The sequence below is a fragment of the Chionomys nivalis genome, chromosome 2 (assembly GCF_950005125.1).
Source record: "Chionomys nivalis chromosome 2, mChiNiv1.1, whole genome shotgun sequence".
Taxonomy (NCBI): Eukaryota; Metazoa; Chordata; class Mammalia; order Rodentia; family Cricetidae; genus Chionomys; species Chionomys nivalis.
In genome coordinates, this window is record NC_080087.1 from 68,896,332 (window position 1) to 68,912,137 (window position 15,806).

The following is a 15,806-nucleotide window of genomic DNA, read 5'->3' on the forward strand; positions in this document are numbered from 1 at the left end:
CAAATGTTTGGAAGAAGTCATCAGCAAAGCTTCTAAAAATAGAATTTCCAAATGGGAAACTTTTCTAGTGATAGTGTGTGGAAAACAGTTCAGATATTACATTTATTAAGCAACAAAAATAACTTTCGGTATCATTGAGGCATAAGCACTTCTATCTACATCTCCTTGTGCACTGGTATGAAATTCTTCATACTATTCTGTTGCTACTTTTTAAATATTTTTATTATTTTCAGTTACACATATGGGTGTGGATGTGTACGTAAGAGTGCAGTCACCCTCTGAGGCTAGAGGTGCAGATATCCCTGGTCCGGAATTACAGGTGGCTGTGAACTCCCTGATGGGGAAGCTAGAAACCACACTCAGGCCCCCTAGAATAGTGTTCTGTGCTCTTAACCATTGAGCCATCCTTCCAGACACCATGCTGTATTTTTAAAGTATAAACATCAGGTGACTGGGGAGATGGCTAAGTCATTAAGAGTGAGTACAACTCTTCCTGAGAAATCGTGCTTATAACCACATTAGGTAGTTCATAACCACCTGGGAATCCAGCTCCAGAAATCAGCGCCTTCTTCTGGCCACTGTAGGCATCTACACAAAAGTGACATAAATTGAAACAGATACACATATAGATTTAAAAAAGACTTTCAGAAAATCATTGTGGCTCAATACATGCCTGGACTCAGAAGTAGGAAGGACAATAATTTGAGGCTAGCTCTGTTAGTATTTCAGGCCCTTACTACCATTTCTGCATTTCACATTTATTTATTTATTTATTTATTTATTTATTTATTTATTTATTTATTTATTTATTTATTTATTTTGAGAGAGGGTCTCATGTTCTCCAGGCTAGCTCTTATCCTCTGGAACTAAAGATGGTATTGAACTGCTGGTACTCTTGGTTCTACCTCCTCTAAAGCTGTGTAACTATAGGATTATGCTACTACATCTGGCCCTTGTTGCACATCAGGCTGCAATAGAACTCACTAGATAATCCAGAATGTCCATAAAACAAATGTAGTTTTCCTAGTTCATCTTCCCAAGTTCTGGGATTATAGGTGTGAACTACCATATCTGTCTTCACTTATGGTTTGTTAAATTTTTAAGTGACATTTATTTAGTTATTTATTTATGTGTGACTGTATGTGTGGGATGGTGTCATAAGATAACTTGCAAGTATTGGTTCCCTCCTTTGGTTGTGTGGAAGGGATTGAATGCTTTGACTGGCTTAGTGGCAATTGTCTTTATCCACTGACACAAATTGATCCCCTGTTGATAGCTGTTAATTTTCCCGATTCTCAGTTTTGATAATTTCATCAGTCTTTATGACTGAAATTATCATGGTCTTCTTTTGGAGCTTCAACTGGATGTCTCTCATAACCAACTGAATCCTCTAGTTCCAAGAATGTGTTACATCTAATCAAGTTGTTGGCAAAGGGGTCCTATGGGAAGACCAGCACAAACCACACTATTTTCAATGCTATTGGTTGTTCTCCACACATTGATGGTAAGGCCCTGTTGTTGAAGACAACACATACAAAATTCCTTGAATATGGAGAAGTTGAGCTGGTGCCTACATAAAGCCTTTACCCCTATGGCCTAGTGTTGATGGCACTGGGAGATACTATTCACATTACCAAAGGAGAAAGGTGACTATCAATAGGTAAACATAAATGCAGCTACAAACCCTTCTATTTACAGCGGTGTCCTACCTGTAAGATGTACTAGTGCAATAATAACAAAGCTTGTAAAGGTATCAACCAATATCTGATTGGATTTGAGGCCCACTCCATGAAATGAAAATCATCCCCAACACTGCTCTGGTGACCAAGAACCTAAGAGTATATAGGCCGGATGTAGAAGGCTGGTTTTGAACTGCATAGAAACACTGTGCAAGGGAGACTTGAGGTAGCATTCTTGCTGATAAGCTTGGCAAACCAAGTTGGGAGGAGGCAAACCTCTCCCATCAGTAGAGTGCCTTGACAATGGTCAGTCCTTGAGAACACAGATGTGCACTGTAGTTCAAAGGCTCTGATTAGGTTGTGGTTTGTCTTCTGATGAGGTGTTTTTACATATTATATTACAACAAGAGTTATTCCCATAACACTGAGCTTTTTGTTTAGATTTTCTAGGGCATGAAGCCCTCGAAATTAGTTGCAACCAAGGGACTAGTCTATGAAACTATTTTTATGTATTATGGGAACCTAGTTTGAATTGTGATTTGAGTACTATAAAAGAACACTGGCTTTGCAATAAAGTATGCAGTTGTATCTCCTACTTTGCATCCCCTGTGTCCTGATTTCTGCAGCACTACCCAGGGTCATCCATAACTGAGGAGGTTGGGGTAGGGTCCCCAACAGCTGAAGACATAGGGGAAACTGAATAACATTGTTTATACATAGAAAAAAATACTCCTAATAGTATTCTGCTATATTCAAAGATCAATGCCTTGCTCAGTCACCATCAGTAAGCTTCCTCCTGAAGTAGATGGAAACAAATACAGAGACCCACAATTGGACAATATGTAGAGACTGACAGACCATGAAACAGACAATCCTAAATAGAACATCTTTATCAAATCCCTGTCCCCAAGTCTCAGAGAACTGTATGGAAGTAGAGGAAGACTATAAGAACCAGTGGAGACAGAAGACACCAAGGAAATAAGGCCCTCTAAGTACAGCAGGATGGAAGCACATATGAACTCGCAGGGACCATGGAAGCAGATATAGGACCTGTATGTGTCTAAGCGAGATGGAGTCCTAGTACTGAGAGGGGAAGTGGACACAATTCCCCACCCCTAACCCAGAAGCTATCTCCAATTGATAACTGTTCCCAAAGGACAAATTAGTCTTCTCCAATAGAGTCTCACTAAATATACTAACCACTTGTAAGGGCAGGCCCCATGTTCAGAAGTAGGTGGCCAACACACAATGACATGTTTTGGATGTTCTTTGTGCCCCCCCCCCCATGGATCTTTTTCATTTGTATCACAGTTTCCAATTCTGTGTTTTTATGGAATTTCTCTGTGAATGAATATTTGTGTCTCTACATGTTTCTTGTATTTTCCCTTTGACTCTTTTTCTCATTTGATTGTTTTGTTTTACTCTAGTTTGCTTGATTTTGTTTTATTTTATATTTATTTTGATACATCTGTTTTTCTGATGAGAGAGTGTGTGGATTTGTATGAAAGTGCAGATGGGAGAACCTGGGAGAAGTTGGGGGCACTGTGATCAGAATACATTGCATTTAAAAAATCTATTTTTAGTATAAGAAAAAAGTCTAAAAGAACTCACAGTCACTTTTTTCATTAATTGTTGCTACATGCATATGTATATTTATATATACATATGTATTCCTAAATACATCGTTCCTGGTCTCTATGCTATCACTTGTATGTATGTTTTGAGGGATGACTATTTGGTTTTGAGTAACCTTTTGGTTACCAGCTCTTCTCTGGAAAGACTATTTCTCCCATTCTCAGGATTTTTTTAATTGTGTGTAGTTCTTTGTATAGCGTTATATAGCATTGTATAGCGTTATATAGCGTTGAAGCCTCACCGTGTTTCCCTCCTCCACTTTTGTACGCCCCCTGCTGTTGTCCTTGTTCAGCTCATGCTTAGGAAGTCATGTTGGTGAGACTTTATGTGGAGAACTTTGAACATTACTGAAAGACACAATCTCACAGCAAACTCCCTGATCTTCTCTTTCTTAAAGTCCTTCTGACCCCTCTTTTGCAATCTTCCCTCTGCCTCAGGTGTGGGAATCGTGTTGTGTTTTTAACCAATGGGACAGGGTTCCACAGCTCTGCAATTTGATTTGTTGTGATTTTCTTTATTGGTCTCTTATTTGCTGCAGAGAGAATTTTTCAGTTTTTCTTGATGAAGGGTGAGGACTATACTTATTTCTTAAAATTTGGAACAAGAAGCATCCGATGATATAGAACATGTGATATTTGCCTTTATGGGTCTGGGTCATTTCACTCAATATAATCTTTTCTAGGTCTACCTATTCACCAGGCTATACATTAGAGGAGGGTGTGACAATATACTCTAACTGTACAACTTTTAAGATAATTTAAGATTAGATTGACTCATTGTACTTTAATGTGTTTTGTGTTCATGTGTGTATTTGCAGAAGAGGGCATCAGATCCCCAGGAACTGGAATTATGGATGGTTGTGAGCTACCATGTAGACTGTGGGAGTTGAACCTTAGTCCTCTGTAAGAACAATAAGTCTTATTAATTTCTGAGCTAAAACTACAGCCCCTTCCCCCATAAAGTTTTGTTGTTGTTGTTTAAGTCTCAAGTAAACCTTTTTCTACCTTGGATTTCCATATCCCTGCTTTTGTTTTTGTTTGTTCCCCCTGTATTTAGGAAAAAAAAAAGAGTATATGTAGTGAGGTTTGGCACACTTACAAAATGGCATAAATATGAGGGAATATTCTATCAATAAAAATGGCAGGAAGGGCAGCACAGGCAGAGTCAAATAGCTCCACAGTTAACACCATGACTGCAGTTTTAGAAGACTAAGGACATTTGTCAGTGTCTTTTAATCTTCATCAAAGTCATGAGGACTTCATTTCTGTATTGATCTTAAAATGGCAAACATCCCATTTCTGTGCCTTTGCAGTATTTTCTTTCCTAACATTTAAACCTTGATTTCCCAGATCTTGTCCACCCTCACTGGTCTGGTTTATGATTGCTAACAAGTAGCCTTTAGCTTGTGTTTTTCTTTGTTTCTCCTTACATAGAACTATTTGGGCCTCCCTTAGTAACTCTCTTGGTTTCCTTCCCTTTTGTCATTCAGTCCCCCGACCCCGCCATTTTAATATGTGTGACAAACCGGGAGTTACAAAGCGTAATTTCTAGCATTCCTTACCTAATGTCTAATCTCTGATTCTTTAGATTTTCTAGGAACACTGTAGGCCCTTTTCCTTGTTGTCCACGAGAGCTTCTCACGTTCTGGTCTGCATTTTGAAAAAGTCACTGGCCTGGCCATCATGCTCTCTCCCTCCAGGAAGGTTTTTAACCACTGTGGGAGGAAATTGCCCAAGATTCCTGGATCCCCCACAAAAACCTTGAACACCTTATCAGTCACTCCCTGTGCTGGGCAGTTTTATGTCAACGTGACACAAGCTAGAGCTTTGTGAGGAAGAGGAAACCTCAACTGAGGAAAATGTCCCAATAAGATTGGCATATGGGCAAGTCTATAGGGTATTTGCTTGATAGATGATTGATGTGGGAGGAGTCAGCTCACTATGAGAGTTGCCAGCACTAGATTTTAAGTATGAATTATTTTATAAAAACAAACTGAGCAAGAGGAGCAAGCAAGTTAGAAGCACTTTGTCATGATCTCTGCTTCAGTTCCTGCCTCCAAGTTCCTATCTTTAGTTCCTGCTCTAATGTCCCTGTAAGGTAGAATACAAAATGTAAGATGAAATAAACCCTTTCCTTCCCAAGTTGTTGATCATAGTAATTTATCACCACAACAAAAAAATAACTAATATACATCCTTATTGAATGATCCCTCAGTGGGCAATCCCACCAAAAACATGGCCAATCTATTTCACAGACTGTCCAGAGGTGCCAGGGGACATCTTAATAAGGTAATCTCCAAAATTACCATTTTTTATTTTACTGAGGATTCTAGGGAGTAAATTTACTTTGTTATTAAGCTATTTGCTTCTCCTAAAAGATGACAACCATACCAAATCCAAAAGAGGGGAATGTAAACTCTTGATTTATAAAGTTGAGTACTTTCCTGTCATCCATCAATATCTTTGCCATTCCGACCTGGAGTCTACGTCACTCCTACCCATGAGAATATTAAAAGCTTGGGCTCTAGAAAGAGATCAAACTCAAATTGCACTTTTATCCTCTTCGGTAGGCTAACCAAAACTAAAATAAGCCAGGTTCTCAAGCATCAGATATGCAGCAGCCCCTGAACTGGTTCCTGAGACTCACTGGCTTCTGTTGTGTTTCTGCAGTTCCTGCCTGAGGATGCCAAGAAGATTAATCTCCTATGGATTAATGAGTCCTCTGGCACACCTACATCACACTAACAGGGTTATACAAACACACACATATGTATATATAAAATATATACCATCTCTTGAAAGAACCCCCAAGAGACATTGCAGAATTTCTGAAGAGAGAAATAGGACCATGGGATCATTTGCAAGGAGTAGTTTTATTGGGTGCCAGCACAATCTCTGTGACACAATCTCAAAGACAGAGAGTCAAATATCCAGAACAGAACCTCTTTTTACATCTTTATCTTCTTTGTCTCCCATATAGAGTGAATTACATTTTTTTAGATTTATTTATTTATTGTGTATACAGCATTCTGCCTCGATGTATGCCTGCACGCCAGAGGAGGGCGCCAGATCTCAGTACAGATGGTTGTGAGCCACCATGTGGTTGCTGGGAATTGAACTCAGGACCTCTAGAAGAGCAGCCAGTGCTCTTAACCTCTGAGCCATCTCTCCAGCCCCCGAGTGAATTACATTCTGATTACTTTCCTAGGGAGTGGGGTTTAAAAGCTGGAATAGGGAGGAAAGGAAAGGAAACATCATTGCGCAAGAGAAGTAGAAGGGTTGTACCTACAGGCAAGACTCTCACCACCTTACAGGCTGTTTCCTGTTTTCCTTCTTGGATCTTGGGATCCCCTACCGCATGACCTTTAATCCTGGCATTCTTACTCTTGCTGTCATGCCTCCCATCACCTGTCTTCGTGCTCCAGTTCTTTCACTGCTGTGTCCACTGGCTGCAGGTGCTGCTCTATAGGATGTCTGCATGGACCTTTACATCCACTGTTCCTCTCAGATGACACCTCTCAGGCTCACCCCTTGTGATTCACAAGTCATTCAGTGCTGCATATACTCCAACCCTTGCTCTGCTTTGTTTCCACAAATACTTTGCACTGCATACAATGTGAATTTATTAGCATGCTGTCTCTTCATGGCTAGGGAGTTTGCTATTTGCTCTACTGTATCCCCGGCAGAGAGCCTTGTAATAGCTGGGAAAGTGAGTGAGTGACTGGGGTATTGAGAACATTTAGCCTCATTTATTCATGTGACCTTCTAAGATTCCCAGAAGCATGTTAACAACCAGACAGATGCCAAGAAGCCAGAAAGGGAAGGGATAGAGGAGCCAAATAGGGTGCTGAGAAATCCAGGAAAGAGTGAGGCCATAACACACAGGAGGAAGGTGCTTACAGGAAGGAGTGGTCAGTTGTGATGTTATTGAGCTAAGAAAGAGGAGAAAGAGAGAGAGAGAGACAGAGAGCGAGAGTGAGAGCGAGAGCGAGAGCGAGAGAGAGAGAGAGAGAGAGAGAGAGAGAGAGAGAACATAAAAGGAGAAAAGGTCCTCTGGGTGAACTTGAGATCTAAATCTTAGCACTTCAGATGAAGTGGAGACAGGGACCTCACCCAACTGGCCAGCTCCACATCATCCTCAGGCTCTGTGAAGCAGAAGATGAATAGAAAAAGCACGGGAGTGTAGTGATATCCTGGTTCTATAGTGAGGGTTTATGTCCTCAGAGTTTGGACACCAGAGCCTCTCCAGTTGCCCTGTGAACTGAGACCTTGGGCATCTCTCTACTCAGGATCTTCTTTCTCTCATACAGGTTTTTTTCATGGATGGAAGCAGCTGAAATTGAACTGTGGAGACAAAATGATGGCTTTTGGAAGTGAGCCATGTCAGGCAGGTGGGAGTTTATGTCTCTAGGCTGAGTTACCTCTTCTGAGGACCTCTGTCCATAGTCACTGGCTCCATAGCCTCTGCAAGAAGTTGTACACTGGTGATCTCTCTCTGGGCTGAAAGAGGGAGAAGATTGTTAGACAGAAAGATGGAGCCCCCTTAAGTTCAGATAGCTGTGAAGGAGGGACCTTTACAGGTCATGGGATAAGTTCCAGGAGAGGGAAAATTATACAGAATACCTGACATCTGCACAGGTACTGAGATCTCATTTTCTCATCTGAGATTTTACAGAAGTGTTTTTAAGTTCATTTGTCCCAGTCTGGATGGATTTCCTGATGACTTGACCCTAATGACCTGGTTTCCTTGATGAACTGACCCCTGATTTGATGGAACATAGGGGACCCCACCACCTTCTCAGACACTGGCCACCAATATTTAAACCCACTCACCCATTTTTCTGCGTTTTTCTTGATGCTTGCAACGGAGAAGGAGGAGGATAAGAAAAAGAAGCAATAGAAGGAAGGCCACAGCTATTCCAAATAGAACCTTCAGGCACCATTCAAGTCCTGGGGAAAGGTGACATCCAGAATAAGGAACCATGCTACCTGCCTGAATGTCTACTGTGTGCAAGACTTACACTGGGTCTTTGCACTCATTATCTGCCCTTCTCACAGTCATACAATAGTGGTCATCCCCTCCCACATTATGCTGTATCACCTGCCTGGAAGAGGTAAATCTCGGGTTTGAAACCATGGAATCTAACTTCTGGCACTGCACCTTACACCAAGGAGGAATCCCATGAGCTAGAGGGAAGTAGCCTGAATACCCTGCTATGGTCCTGTTCTCCACCCTGTCACATGTCACTATGACTTTGGCATAGGGAACAGGCTTACTGCAGAACCAGGTTCTGGAAGTCTCCTATGTCAAGGGAAGTCCCAACATAGGTCACTCCTGAAAGGAACTTAAAAATGTGTACTATGCTTCTCTCCTTCACATTTTGAAAAACAGAGGCCCAGACAGAGTCAAGGCTTGTGTAAGTCAAATCTAAAAAAAAGAAGAGAGAAAGAAAGAAAGAAAGAAAGAAAGAAAGGAAGGAAGGAAAAAGGAAAAAAAAGCCTGCACCAAATCATACTTTTCTCTGGACCCCTAGAACCTAATTCTCAACACTTTCCTCAGTATTCCCAGGGCCTGGATTCTCATGGGCAAGAACCTATTTTCCAAAGCATACTGGAGAATGATGGACAAATAGAGGTCTTGGTGCTCTGTTCTCCACTGTACCCATCTGCTCCTTACAAGTCTGAGCTCTAACATCTCTATATGGATGTCCCCCTATTCATTCCAGGCTCTAAGCAATGCTGCTGAGATCTCAGCTTGACCTCTGGGTCCTTAGACACATTCTGAGTTGACAGAGTAACCAATCAGGTATAGATGTGCTGTCAGTTGGGAGGCAGCCTGGGGATGGAGCAAGCTCCCAAGAGAGAGGCCAGTGACACTCACCAGATGTTGGAATGGGCTCTTCGGATAAGGAGTTGGGGTCTTCATAGGATCCTGGGAAATAAAACAAGTGGAGTGTGAGGGAAAGAGACCGACCCTGGAGAAGTTGTCTCTCATTGTCTTACATCTGCCTTAGAGATAGTTACCCAAGAGTCTCCTGCTGTCCACCTGTCCACTTAGAACTTTCTTAATTTTAATAGAGGTAAAATGGGAATTCTTTAAATAACAAATGTTAGGTTCTTCAACTTTGGCTGGTGAATATCAATATGACTGACCCTCCCTCTTTCCCATCACTCATATTCCAGCTAAGAGTTCTTCCAAGCATAGGTTCAGTGGTTACCATTTTAGCTCAGAGAAGTCAAAGGCACTTACCCGAAACCACAAGCTCCACAGGGTTACTGGGGTATGACAGCATGTAGGGGTATAAGTCTTCAGAACTATAGCACTTGTAGGTGCCCCCATGGGTAAAGGTCACATTCCTCATGAAGAATTTTGCCTGATATAGCTTATCTTGCAGCACTGATCTTAAATACAGAAGTGAGTGGGCAGTCCCCTCTTTAGACAGAACAAAACTATCCCTTCGATGCGATGATTGACACAGCAGGGTCACATCCTCTCCAGAGGACATTCTGGAACCTGGGAGCACTGACAGGGTAGGTATGCCACGAAGCTGTCCTAAAGAGAAGAAGGATGGATGAAAAATTGTTCACCTTGACCTGAGCTGAAACCTCACCAGTACTAGTCTTTAAGGACTTGGGTAACACTGATTCAGCTTCATCTCTACATCTGTACCTTTATGAAAAAACATACTTCCTTTTGACCTTCACAGCCTGGACTTCCACAGCCCATCCTGTCTAGTTGCGGGTCTCTGACTGGACTGGTTTGGCTCCAAACTTATGATCAGGGTATCCAAGAGGACAGTGGGGGTATGATCTCTCAGTAGAGAATATGTGTATACCATGTCATCTACCTTGCCCAATGACAGGAACACTCATGAAATGACAGGAGCACTCATGAGACTCAGAGAGAAAGTTAGCCCAAGTACCCTTCTGGGATTGTAGCCCAGGGTGCCAGGAGAGGCCAGTTCCTCCTTCTCTTCCCTGAACAAAGCACATCCATTGAAGCTGATACCAAAGAAACACTGTTGGGTTAGTGCTTTTCCAGGATAGGACTGTGGTAGGTCAGGAAGGAGGGCATGTTGGACAGCCTTTGAAGGAAAACAGATGGTTCCTGAAACATATCAGTCCCCTCCCATCATGCCCTGCAGGTAATATTTCTTCACCATTTCAAAACTCTAGTTCAAGAGCTAGGAGTTTCTTTCAGTGCCCTCCTACATGGTACTCCTCAAGGACCAGAGCTTATGGGTCTGAAAAATGATTAGACAGTTGCTGTGGCTACCTCACCTGCGATGTGTATTTCCAAGGAGTCACTGGGATTAGACCACATATAGGTACTATTTTTGTAGCCATAACATCTAAATATTCCTGTATGACTTATTGTCACAGGACCTGTGTGGAAAAGAGCCTGGAATTGTTTGGTAGAGTTTATATACTGTGATTCCTGGAGCCTGGAGAACTTCTCATCTTCCTTGGTCAAAACAAAACCATTGTATCTCTCCCATGAGGCACACTGGAAGGTCATGTTCTCTCCTGAAGTAACCACAAGGCTTGTCAGGGATGATAGCATGGGTTTGGGGAGTAAGTACCCTAGACAGAAGAAGGTAACATGTTACATGGGATCATACAACCCACATTGTCCCTCGGGGTTGAGCTGTGGGAGGGAAACACCTTTGAGAACAGATAGAGCCTTTCCTGTATGTGGAAACTTAGGCTGGAACCCTTACCTGTCACCACCAACTCCAGAGTATTACTCTTCTTTGACCATCTAGGAGGCTTGTGATAGAAACAGAGATATCGCCCGGCATGGGACCATTGAATAATTGGGATGAGGAATTTGGCTATGTTTCTAGGCTTCATCGGGGTTAATCTCTGCAAAGAACTTTCGTTTCCAATTTGATAAAGATAGTAATCCCGAGCACCTGGGGTTCCTTCACATATAATGGTCAGCTGAGATCCATTGGCAACCACAGATCCTGGCTCAGCCCTGATAACAGGGTTTGGAAATGACCCTGCAAGGAAATCAATATCTATGCCATAGGACATCAAGCTTTGGATCCCAATACTCTGCCCCAGGCTGCTTTTCAATTTCACAGCATCAGTCCACATCTGTTGTTCTCCATGCCCACTGCCCAGAGATGCTCCCTTGTCCTCAGTGAGGATGAAGGACCTGAGAACCTGAGGACATACTTACTTGTGTGCAATGGGGTCCTGAGGCCCAGAGTCAGTCCTGGAAGAGAGTTCCGTGTGAGAGATTTGTCCCCAAGGACCTGGTAGACCCTCCCTTCCACAGTTGCCTTCTGACTTCCTCAGATGCCTTGGTAAAACAACGCCTGGCTGTGGAGTGAAGTCCCCACCCCACAGCAGGATGTTCTGTCCCCTCTTCACATCTCACCAAGGCAGAGGAAAGCTGTGAGTGTTCCAGGCATGACATCTCCTGCGGCTACAACCTTGTAGATGGTTGGAGACAGAGCCTAGCCGGATGGGAAGACACTCAGGGTGTGGCCCTGTTATGTGGTGGGTTCTCTCTCTCACCACAATGCTGTCACTTTGGCAGTCTTACAGGAAGAGGAACTGCCCTTTCCAGTCAACTGTCTTTGATTTTTCCAGTGATATAGCTCAAGCAGGATCTATATTCTCTAATTATTTTTTTGAAAAAGAGCCTCATGAAGTACAGACAATCCTCACACCTCTTATCGCCCTCCTTCAGCTTCCTGTGTGTTAGGTTTATAGGCCAGTGATGGGCTATAGTCTCTTCTTACAGAAGCAGCAACTCCATGGAATTTCTATATCTGTCTGAATGATTTTCATGTTATGAATGGCCAGGACTTAGCAATAAATAGTCCTAGTGTCTTCCTGAGAAGGAACTTCTCAGCTGAGAGTGGTCTGTGACTGGCCAGTTTTGCTCAAGGACTCTCCACTGGGAGTCCTTCACTTCTAGGGCCAGACCCTCCTCACAGAACTCCTTCAGAGGACTTGTGGCCTCAACAGATGGCATTTCATCTTCTTTCTCTGACCTCAATACCGGATATTCAACCACAGCAGAAGCGACATGTCCTCAGTGAGAAAGCGACTCACCAGAAACCTGATTGCATGTTTGTCCTCCAATCATTACCTCCTGGACACCTCATTCATGGTTTATTCTTTATAAATTATAGTCACTTAAGCCATAGCTGCATGAAATATGCTAGCTTAATTCTGCAATTTTATGTTTCTAACCAGCTGAGGACAGTTCTTGCTGCTCATGGTGGCAAGAAAGAGTCTCTCTGTCTAGACTCAGTTTTGGTGCTGGGTCGGATCTTTGTAGCTAGGTCTTCAAATTGGGTTTTCTTGGTATTTATGTGACTCCCCTCTTGGCAGCACATACTCAGTACTTTGTGTGTGTGGCTGTCTGGGGCATTGGGCGATTTCCTGTCCATATCCCAGTGGGTGCAGGTTTCAGATGGTGTTAGATCATGAGAGGTCTCTGTGGTGGTAGGACTTGTGTGGTGTTTGTGTAGGCTTCTTAGCCCACAACAACTTCCTTAACCCTCCTGGCTTGTCAGTAACTTTAAAAATCTACCTTTCTTACAGCCACAGTGGACATCACCTGAAAATGAGGTGGAGAAGCTCATTTCTCTAGTAGGACCCTTCTCTGGTAGATTAGGGTTTTTCCATTCTCATGATGTATAGTAGATGAAACTTTCACAAAAATAGTTTGTGCAGGGACAGAAGCTCACTAGAGGCAGCCAGCCCTGCCCCACCACTGATATAGCCCAGGAAATGTAAACAAAGGAAAGCCATGGCCAGCACCTTTAGTGGCCTGTAACTTCTGCTGACCAAGCCAGCCATTTCCACTGTAGTTGTGTGTCCACTCCTCCCTCCCCCCAGGCACCACAGTCTCAGGTCCTAGGGGTCCCTGCAGCTACTGCCATAGGCAACTTCCTGCCCCACCCCCACCCCCTTCGCAGCTGCTGACAAAAATCTTCACTGTAGTTTAGAGCTGTTAACAGCAGTCCCTGTTTTTCCTTCTGCTCTGAAACCAGATTTGCTGTCCTTTTCAGACTTCCTCTCCCAACCTGCCTTCCTCCTCCCCCAACACCTCCAACTCTCCCTAACAACCTTCAACAACCCATAACCCAAACAAATCCACCTGCCTCCTCCCTGTCTGCCACAACCTGGGCCTCTGTCCTGTCCAGCCTACCCCCAGCTTCAGGTCACTGACTCCTCCCAGCCAGCCTCTGTGGTCAAGGCCAGCCACAGCTTCCTCCTGCCATGTTCTCAGTTCTCAGTTTAAATCTTTCCTGTACTGAAACTCCTCCTGCAGTTTACACAAACACAGGATCCCAAAATTTCGTATATCTTAACTCTGTCCTACACTTCCAAAACTTCGACTAAAATTCATTTTTCACCCTCTCTCCTCCTTAAACGATCTCCAGAGACCAGCTGACTCTTCTCTGCAGTCACTCCAAAGAGCTCCCCAGTGTGATGCTGACTGCCGCCTCCTGCCCCCAAACCAGACTCACCAGCGGTGCTTGCTTGTTCCCACACTTGTTCCCAAGTCAGCTCGCCTCCACTCTAACAGTTTCAGAGATGCACTCCTCCCTCCTTCCTTCCTAAAACCAAATTCTCCACTTTTAATCACTTTATGACCCTTCTTATCTCCCACCTCCTTCCTCCAGAGTCCTGGCCACTTTCCCAACTAATTAACCCTTTCCTGTCCTGACACTGCCTGGAGCTTAAACTCAGTCATAGAAAACAAGTTGTAATATTCTGTAATGACAAGTTTACTATGTTTATGGTTTACAGAAACAAGCTTTATTTAGCCTGCTGTGTATCAAATACACTTAATAGATACTTGCTCCTCAAACTCTTCAGAGATTTGCTAAATATGACTTTTAAACAATTAAACCTGAGTTTCAAACATACATCCAAGAACAAATTTTTTTCTAAACTCCTTAATTTTACCTCTGTCCCTAATCTATCTGTCCCAACATATTTCAAATCAATTACAGACTGCTCTAAAAATTCCAGGACAAGCCTCATCTGTCTCTTAGGATCTTGCTTCCTGCTTCAGCCTCACCTAACACACTTCCCTATACTCAGATAATGCCACAGAACCTGGGCATCAGCTGACACACCCTGCTCTTCTAAATCTTAAACAACAGTCCAGCTTCCTTGGGTCCTATAACAACTATGCCACCCCAATGTCAACAAGAAGCTGTCAGAGAGAATGGTGCTCACTTACCCAACATCTGACCACCCAATAATAAAACAAAAAAGTAGAGAATGAAGGAACATCAGGGCTTTGGTAGGACCTTGCCCTTCTCCCCAGTTCCCTCTGCTTTGCTAAACTCTGTTAGATTACATTCTTAAAGCAGGCCACCAAGGTCCAGTACATTCCCTTACTTGATTAATCTTTCCTCCTGAGACCAACTACTGAGGTGTAGCTATCAAAGTATTAAAACTCAGCTGTCAAAGCCCCCTATGGCACACCTAATTAACATGCCTAATTAAAATTAAACACCTCATCCTAGCATGGGGTTTATTCTTGTACCAGATGTGCCACATCTGTCTCCTCTCTATCCAGAGACAGTCCTTTTACTCCAAGACAAGAATCTTGTCCCCACTTCCTTAGTTTCTTTCTCTCTCCCTCTCCCTCTTCCTTTATCTCCTGTCTTTGTCCCTTATCCCTGCCCCTGGGCCCTCTGGGGAATATAACCCTTACCTTCCAATGTTTTCATTGAATGTTCTATGAAGTATAGAAATTGTGGTGTACAATTTTTGCAGTCCCATCCTTTCATATAATAGCACTGTGTCCCCCGTAGCGAGCACTGTTCCCTTTCTGTTAAAAAAAAAAAAAAAAAAAAAAAGCACTACATCACAAAACGGAAATCCATCAGGAGAGAGTATGTGTGTTAAATGCTTTTACTGAAAAGAAAGAAACGAGCAAACTTTGTTGATGAGTTTTGTAAAATGGTATGAATGAGACTTTTGCAGATCCCATGATGGTTAGGGACAGACAAATCCACCCTCAGGCATACCTTGAGTGCGGAGCTTAATTTAGAGGAGGGTATTGAGATTAGGATAGGGTGGGTAGAGAGAATGGGAGAGAGAGAGAGAGAGAGAGAGAGAGAGAGAGAGAGAGAGAGAGACACAGAGAGACACAGAGAGACACAGAGAGACACAGAGAGACACAGAGAGAGAGAGACAGAGAGACAGAAAGAGAGAGAGAGGGGATGAGAGGAGAAATAAGACACCTGTATCTTCAGAAGAATGGGGGTGGGACAAGAGCAGATAGAACTCGTCTTTAAAAGGACCTTTGCATCTGCATGATGACATCTGGGCTGGCTAGGGTACTGCCTAGATTCATCCTGCCAGCATAATCCTAACAATGATCAATGCCCATTGATTTTAACAGTAAGGTAGATGTGTATAAAATCATCAAATTGCACATCTCAAAAACATGTATTTCTATTAGCAATGTTTCATCTAAGATTAGGAAAAGGTTTTTGCTTTC

General features: G+C 43.0%; 1 protein-coding gene across 1 annotated transcript; it reads right to left on the bottom strand.

The window, feature by feature from the left end:
* Window positions 1-7,332: 7,332 nt before the first annotated feature.
* Window positions 7,333-13,854, bottom strand: LOC130870290 (leukocyte immunoglobulin-like receptor subfamily B member 3A). The gene is made up of 8 exons (XM_057762956.1): window positions 13,813-13,854; window positions 11,502-11,537; window positions 11,035-11,319; window positions 10,595-10,897; window positions 9,564-9,866; window positions 9,195-9,245; window positions 7,735-7,813; window positions 7,333-7,657 (listed from the first exon to the last, which is right to left on the bottom strand). The coding sequence occupies exons 3-8, from the start codon at window positions 11,165-11,167 to the stop codon at window positions 7,534-7,536; spliced, it is 993 nt and encodes a 330-aa protein (XP_057618939.1). The 5' UTR covers window positions 11,168-11,319; window positions 11,502-11,537; window positions 13,813-13,854; the 3' UTR covers window positions 7,333-7,533.
* Window positions 13,855-15,806: the final 1,952 nt, after the last annotated feature.

What these genes read in the sequence shown, in the direction of transcription:
- LOC130870290 (XM_057762956.1), bottom strand. Translation starts at nt 11,167, where the DNA reads ATGAAGCCTAGAAACATAGCCAAATTCCTCATCCCAATTATTCAATGG. An exon ending in TCTGGAGTTGGTGGTGACAG is followed by an intron (nt 10,898 to 11,034) that starts GTAAGGGTTCCA and finishes TCTTCTGTCTAG; the next exon opens with GGTACTTACTCCCCAAACCC. An exon ending in AGAGCCCATTCCAACATCTG is followed by an intron (nt 7,814 to 9,194) that starts GTGAGTGTCACT and finishes TCCCTCTTTCAG; the next exon opens with CCCAGAGAGAGATCACCAGT.